The sequence below is a fragment of the Erythrolamprus reginae genome, chromosome 1 (assembly GCF_031021105.1).
Source record: "Erythrolamprus reginae isolate rEryReg1 chromosome 1, rEryReg1.hap1, whole genome shotgun sequence".
Taxonomy (NCBI): Eukaryota; Metazoa; Chordata; class Lepidosauria; order Squamata; family Dipsadidae; genus Erythrolamprus; species Erythrolamprus reginae.
Window position 1 is genome coordinate 89,728,859 of NC_091950.1, and position 7,890 is coordinate 89,736,748.

Consider the following 7,890-nt stretch of genomic DNA (forward strand, 5'->3'; position numbering starts at 1 on the left):
TTTCTTTCTTTCTTTCTTTCTTTCTTTCTTTCTTTCTTCCTTCCTTCCTTCCTCCCTTCCTCTCTCTCTCTCTCTCTTCCCCTCCCTCCCTCCCTGCATCTCTAGGAAGTTGGGCAGCATAAAAGTCAAACAAACAAACAAACAAACAAACAAACAAACAAACAGAAAGGCCTATAAAATGTATTCAAGAATACCTGTGTTGGTGAAAGTTAAAGAAAATGATGTACCAGTTTAAAGAAAAACTCTGTAAAAAAAGGATGTTTATAAAAGGAAAAAATATTCTGTAAGGGTAGTTTGGAGGGAGGGGAGCTAAATACAATACTGAAGTTCAAAGCTTGTATGTTAAATAAAAAAAGATGTATTGGAAAGTTTTGATTTTGAAAAAAGTTTTTTTAAAAAAGTGGTACTTTGAAGTTGTACTTTTTTCAGTAAGGCCAAAGAATTTGAAATAATACAATATATTTTATAAATAAAATGGGTGACAGTTCCCAAAGAAATACACATTATTTATGTAGCAGGGAAGATAAAGCAGGACTGGTTGAACTGACTATTTAAAAAGGAAAATATGTTCTTATTTGGATATCAGTTTTGGAATTTGTGCTTATGAAATGAAACTTTGACCTTGGTTTTGTGGATTAGAAAGATTTAGTATAGAAATGGCTAGTTACTTATTAATGTGTAAAAGCAAAAAGTTGAGACTTGTATTGTGCCAGGAAGAGTTGGAAGTCAATGCCCCCTTTCTTTTTCTCTTCCCCCTTGTATCACACACATCGGTGAAACTGATTGTCGGGAGCTCCAGAAAGATCTCTCGAAATTGAGTGCGTGGGCAACTAAGTGGCAAATGCCTTTTAACCTAAACAAGTGCAAAGTTATGCATATCGGGGCAGGGAATCCCAATTATACCTACCAACTGATGGGGACCAAGCTTTCTGAGACAACCCAAGAAAGAGATCTTGGGGTTTTGGTGGACAGCTCAATGAAGATGTCAATCCAGTGCATGCTTGGCATGATTAGGAAGGGAATCGAAAATAGGTCGGCAAGTGTTGTATTGCCTCTGTACAAATCGATGGTGAGACCACATTTGGATTACTGTGTACAGTTCTGGTCACCGCACCTCAAGAAGGATATACAGTAATGGAACTGGAAAATCTGCAAAAAAGGACAACAAGAATGATCTGCAAAAAAGGACAACAAGAATGCCTTAGTCTTGTCAGCCTTGAAAGGTGGTGTTTAAGAGGTGACTTTATCAAAGTGTATAAAATCATGCATGGGATAGAAAAGGTGGATAGAGAAAAATAATTTTCTCTATCACCAATACTAGGACGAAGGGGCACTCCCTAAAGCTCATAGGTAAGAAAGTAAGGACAAATAAAGGGAAATATTTCTTCACCCAGAGGGACGTTGGTTTTTGGAATTCACTTCCAGAAGAGCTGTCAGCCTGAATAGCTTCAAGGCAGGATTAGACAGATTCATGGATGCCAAGTGTATTGGTGGTTATTGAAACGGATGTCCAAGTGTTGTTTGAAGCAGGCAGGATACCATTTGTTGGATGTCAATGAACCGGGGTGGTGCAGGAGGTAGAGTGCTGTACTGTAGGCCACTAAAGCTGACTGTAGATCTGAAGGTCAGCGGTTCAAATCTCATCACCGGCTCAAGGTTGACTCAGCCTTCCATCCTTCCGAGGTGGGTAAAATGAGGACCCGAATTGTGGGGGCAATAGCCTAGCTCTGCTAAAAAGTGCTATTGCTAACATGTTGTAAGCCGCCCTGAGTCTAAGGAGAAGGGTGGTATAAAAATTGAATAAATTAAATAAATAAATAAATAAATAAATAAAAAGGGGTGTGTGTTGCCTTCTCTTTCTGCTCAAGATCCCCATGTACAATTAGTGGGCCATCGTGTGACACAGAATGCTGGACTTGATGGGCTTTGGGCCGATTCACATAGCTCTTCTTATGTTCTTAATATTTTTCTGCCTAAAGATTTCCCACCTCCATAAAAGCAGAGGGCTAAAGAACTCAATTGATTCAAGAATATCTAAACCAGTACTGTAATGGCGAACCTATGGCATGGCTGCCACAGGTGGCGCCTGGAGCCATATCTGCTGGCACGTGAGCCGTTGCCCTAACTCAGCTCCAACGTGCATGTGTGTGCCGGCCAACTCATTTTTCGCTTGCACAGAGGCTCTAGAGGGCATTTTTGGCATCCAGAGAGTCTCTGTGGGGATGGGGGAGGGCATTTTTACCATCGCCCGGCTCCAGGGAAGCCTTTGGAGCCTGGGGAGGGTGAAACACAAGCCTACTGGGCCCACCAGAAGTTGGGAAACAGGCTGTTTCCAGCCTCCAGAGGGCCTCTGGCGGATGGGGGAAGCTGTTTTTGCCCTTCCCAGGCATTGAATTATGGGTGTGGGCACTTGGGCATGCATGATAGCGTGTGCAAATACTCCTTCGGCACCCGAGGAAAGAAAGGTTTACCATCACTGATCTAGACCTTCCAAATATATCAGTATAATGTTTTGCAGCTAAAGATATTTGTCATGTGACTGATAATCAAGGTGAAAAATAAGGGCCTCGCTCTCAAATTCTCTGAATGTATCAGGACCCCATACAGCTCAGTTAGAGCAGTGTTTTTCAACCAGTGTGCCGCGGCACACTAGTGTGCCGTGAGACATGGTCAGGTGTGCCGCAAAGCTGAGAGAGAGAGAGAAAGAAAGCAAGAGAGAGAGAGAAAGAGAGAGAAAGAGAACAAGAGAGAGAGAGAAAGCAAGAGAGAAAGACAACAAGAGAAAGAAAGCAAGAAAGAGAAAGAGAGAGAACGCAAGCAAGAGAGAGAGAGAAAGAGAGAGAGAGAAAGAGAACAAGAGAGAAAGCAAGAGAGAAAGAGAACAAGAGAGAGAGAAAGCAAGAGAGAGAGAAAGACAACAAGAGAAAGAAAGCAAGAAAGATAAAGAGAGAAAAAAGTGATAGAGAGAAAGAGAGGGAGGGAAGGAGAGAGAGAAAGACATAGAGGGAGGGAGGGAGAGAGAAAGCAAAAAAGAGGAAGGAAGGAAGAGAAAGAAAGGGATGGAGAGAGAAAGAAGGAAGGGAGAGAAAGAGGGAGGGAGAAATAGAGCAAAAGGGAGGAAGAGAGGGAGAGGATTTTTTTGTCCAAACTTTTTTTAGCCCCCACCCTCCCCCCGCACAATGTGCCCCAGGGTTTCGTAAATGTAAAAAATGTGCCGCGGCTCAAAAATGGTTGAAAATCACTGAGTTAGAGAATTCAGGAAGTAAAGATTGTTTTTCACCAATGTAAGCCCCAAAGGAGTAGGAGGCTTCAGTCATGAAAGGTTGATCTTATCTGTTTAGAAATGATGGGATCTTCTGGATATTGTTGAAAGCTCCAGAGTTACGGAAAGACAACTCGAGCCCAGACAAAATTACATGGATATTGCTCAGCATTCTATCTGCTGAACCAGCCAGTAGATAGTTAGGCTTGCTTATCTTTAAGTATAGTTGAGTTTGCTTCCCTGCCTTTAATCAGTAAGATAATAATCATAATTTATCTTTGCTCTTGAATTTAGTTTTCCAGGATAATAATAATAATAAATGTTTATTTAACAAAGGGCCTAGCAGCATGTTAGCAACAGCACTTTTTAACAGAGCCAGCATATTGCCCCCACAATCTGAGTCCTCATTGTACCCACCTCGGAAGGATGTATCTAAATAGAATACATGGTTGTATCCAGTGGGATGACCAGTGGAATGGGGATGGAAAGATACCTGAAGATAAAGAGGTTCCATCAAAGCAACGTATTGTCCCCCTCCCCCAGTGTTGAGAGTGAAACTTTGCTTCTGTTTCAGAGACTTGGGACTACGGTGGTCTGGAATGGCAAAATAGCCTGTCTGATGGAATAGATCAATCCTATTGGACTCTGTCTGCCAACTAGAGGGAGGGGCTTTCATGAAAGTTCTGGAATGCCCTCCAAGAAGATACAGGAAAAAGCCGTTTGCTGTATAGCCAAAGGGAACTCCATGGCTGCCCTCCTCCCGCTACAGTGGTGGTGGTGGAGTTATATTTTTATCCTCTGCCTTCCGCCTTGCTGCTTCCATCACTGTCCCTCTCCAACGTGAGGCAGGGCCTCCCCTCCCTTGGCCCCTGAAGGGAGAAATGGGTTTGGGTCGTGCCAAGAGAGGATTTTTCTGTCTCATTCTTGCCTCTGCGATATTCTGGAGTCAGCCGATTTGTCATGTACCACCTCAGGGATTTCCCTTCATCTCTTACGAAATCATTATCCCAAGAAGGATGGCACCCCGACGAGGCCGGGAACCACAAGACCTTACTTACTTAATGGAGATAGAAGGGAAAGGCCATGTGGTACACCTCAGGCAGAAAAGGAATTTTGTCCCTAAACACTTCCCTGTTTTCACCTACAACGAGGATGGAGATATTGACGTGGACTACCCTTTCATCAAGAACGACTGCTTTTACTATGGCTTTGTACATGATGAGCCTTCCTCCCTGGTCACCCTCAGCAGTTGCTCAGGAGGACTCAGAGGCTTTCTACAAGTGAGTAACAAGCTCTACGAAATTGAACCGCTGCAGGCATCTACTTTTCAGCACGTGGTCTACAGACTGGAAGAGAAGGGGTGTGATGTCCCAATGAAATGTGGAGTAGTGGAAGAAGACAAAAACCACCAGGAGGCCTTGATCCAGAACAGAGAGAATATTTTAAGCAACAGTGTTTGGAGAGGACTGTGGCAGACATACCCCAGGTACATGAAGATAGCGATTGTAGTAGAACATGAACTATATGTCCAATTTGGTGAAAACGAAACCCTCACTGCTAGAAAAGTCCTGGATGTTGTTCATCTTGCAGATTCGCTGTACAAGCCTCTTGGGATTCATCTGGTGGTGGTTGGATTAGAAATATGGTCCCACAAGAACCTCATTGCAATAGCCAAAAGCATAGACGAATTGCTTGACACGTTCAATACATGGAGGAAAATGATACTTGTCCAGCATCTAAGGCATGATGTTGGCCACTTATTTGTATATAAGCATTTTGGGATTAAGTTTGGATTATCGTTTGTTGGATCTGTGTGTGATCCGAACTGGGCATCTGCTGTTGAGGCATTTATTACTTCTAGCTTATTTTCTTTCACGATAACGTTTGCTCACCAACTGGGTCATAACCTCGGTATGCAGCATGATGAGAAAACCTGCACCTGTAAACAGCATTCTTGCATTATGGCTCCCTTTCAAAGCAATACAAGTAAGTTCAGCAATTGCAGTTATACCAGTTATTCTAAGCTAATGGATTCTAGTAGAAAGCAATGCCTGTTAATTCCGCCAGAGCATGAGAAATTGTATGACCTCAAAAACTGTGGCAACAAGGTGGTAGAGAGTGGGGAACAGTGTGACTGTGGTTCGAAGTTCCATTGTGAATCAGATGCATGTTGCCAGTCTAACTGTATGTTGCGTTCAGGAGCCACTTGTGCTTTCGGAACATGCTGCGCTCACTGTCAGCTTCTTCCAGCCGGAACAGTTTGTAGAGAAATGACTAACATGTGTGATCTTCCCGAATACTGCACCGGAATCTCAGAGTGGTGTCCTGAAGATGTTTACGTACAGGATGGAGCGCCGTGCTCTGATGGGGGCTATTGCTATCATGGAGAATGCTCTACTCACAGTGAGCAATGCAAAGTTATCTTTGGCAAGGAAGCATTGGTTGCCCCACTGGAGTGCTTCAGAGCAATAAATTCTCAAGGTGATCGTTTTGGAAATTGTGGCCTTATTCCTGGTAACATGTACAAGAAGTGTCGGAACCATGATGCCTTGTGCGGCAGAGTCCAGTGTATAAACATTGGTGAAGTGCCCAATTTGAATGAGAAGACCACCATCATTCAAACTTCTCTTGCTGACCAATTGTGCTGGGGTACGGATTCTCCAAGTGGAATTGGTGCAGCTGATATTGGAGCGGTGAAAGATGGCACGCGGTGTGGCCTCGGCAAGATATGCCTTAATGGGGATTGCATCAGGGTCTCCCTCCTAAACTATGATTGCAATCACACCAAGTGCCACGACAGAGGAATATGCAACTCTCATAAACATTGTCATTGTAACTCTGGCTGGGCTCCTCCCTACTGCCTAAAGAAAGGCAGTGGTGGCAGCATCGATAGTGGGCCTCCTCCACCCAGCAGCGCCAGTGAAAGGAGGACTAAAGGCATTGTAATCGTTCTTTCTGCTGCTGCTCTTTTAGCTGGGTTTGACATCTTATAGCAAACTGAACATTGGATGACAGACTTTGATAACTCTGATCCCGATACAAGGACAAGTGTCCAGCCTGATACTATAAACTCTTAGGAGGTTGGGAGGATATAAGAAATATCCTTTCGGTGCATTGTGCTGCGAATAATGCTACTTGTTTCTTGCAGATTGGCCTCTAAAGATAGTTTCCCGATCTTTACCGCTGTAGCTTTCTAGGCTTATTGCCTTATGAAAAGCGCTATGACTCTCTGAATGTCATGTGGGATGGGCTGAACGTGGGGAATTTCCGCAAGTGCGCTGCTGCAGTTCATTCCCCTCCTTATTGAAATGGGTGGTTGTTGCAGACAATGTGGATGTAATCCAGGCTATTGGGAAAACCACCAGATAAAAATATACTTTAAAGTCAAACTTTATCCACTACTTTAAATAGCTGTCCCTATAAAAGTTGCTGCATGGAGGGAAGAACTGAAGTTTCTTGCTCTTGAAAAGCCGAACCCACTCGGTACTTAACAAATCGGTGCCGTCATATTTTAGATTCAAATACTTTTGAAAGTATTTCTTGAAAGTATATGCAGCTTAGAAAATTTGATTGGAAGTTGGACAATGATAGAGCTGTTTAGAGGAGTAAAATGGATACCTAGGCAGATCAGGTTTGCAATGGCATCTTCAGTTGATTTATCTGAATGGCCCATGATGATGAGATGAATCTTTACATGTGCACATTTTAAATGCCATTTCGAAAAGGCAAAAGTGCAGCTGGGGCTGATCGTTGTTTACGTACTGTGAATGAGGAAAGGACCAGATGATGAAGTGGCAAAGTCAGAGGTCGCATTTTGCTCAGAAGGAACATTGCTCTAAACTCTACAGTGTGAGCAGTACCATTGGGCTCCTAGTGTTTGACATGCTTTTAGAAAAGAATTCCTCAAAGTTGCACATCCAAGAACTTCCTGCTCAAAAGCTCCATAGGTATCATTAATTACAGAGATTTGCAGAGGTGTTGAACACGAGATCAAATACTGCACAGAATCATAGTATAAATAATCTACCACAGACCACGTTAACCTGTGACAATATATTTCTTCTAGTGGGGTTTTATATATTTAATACAATATTTGAGGTAGTGGTGAAATTGTTTGGTGCTCGTGCCAACACTCCCATTGACTTCAGTGATATATAATCATGTGTAATTGTATTGGGAATTGCAGCATCTGCTTGCGGCTTAATTGTTACCCTGCTATTCTGTAGTGACTCCAGTGTATTGACATCAATTCAGAAACTGTTTAGTAAGCATGAGAATAAACACGTTATTGTAAAATTGTGATGACAAAAAAATTTAGTTGTTCAGATTTTTTTTCCTGTAGTTTTTGCAGAAAACACAAGGGCAAACCAGCAGAGTTTTGTATGCAATAGTAGCAATGCTCCTTTAGCAACGAAACATCTGGAATGAATACATTATTTCTGGAATTGGGCAATATAACATTGCTGTCATTATTTATGAAAACTCCACCTAAATTTTAACTATTCTGTATCATTTACAGTCTGCCTTGCCCACTATTTTATTTTTGAATTTCCTTTCATAATCCATACATGACCACTGCATTTGGTATCACTTGAGTTTCCTGTAAGAATTAATTTGTATTTCTGAAC

The 7,890-nt window shown here is 42.5% G+C and overlaps 1 protein-coding gene across 1 annotated transcript; it reads left to right on the forward strand.

The window, feature by feature from the left end:
- Positions 1 to 4,143: 4,143 nt before the first annotated feature.
- Positions 4,144 to 6,255, forward strand: LOC139157561 (disintegrin and metalloproteinase domain-containing protein 20-like). Its single transcript, XM_070734448.1, has one exon. The coding sequence runs from the start codon at positions 4,144 to 4,146 to the stop codon at positions 6,253 to 6,255; it is 2,112 nt and encodes a 703-aa protein (XP_070590549.1).
- Positions 6,256 to 7,890: the final 1,635 nt, after the last annotated feature.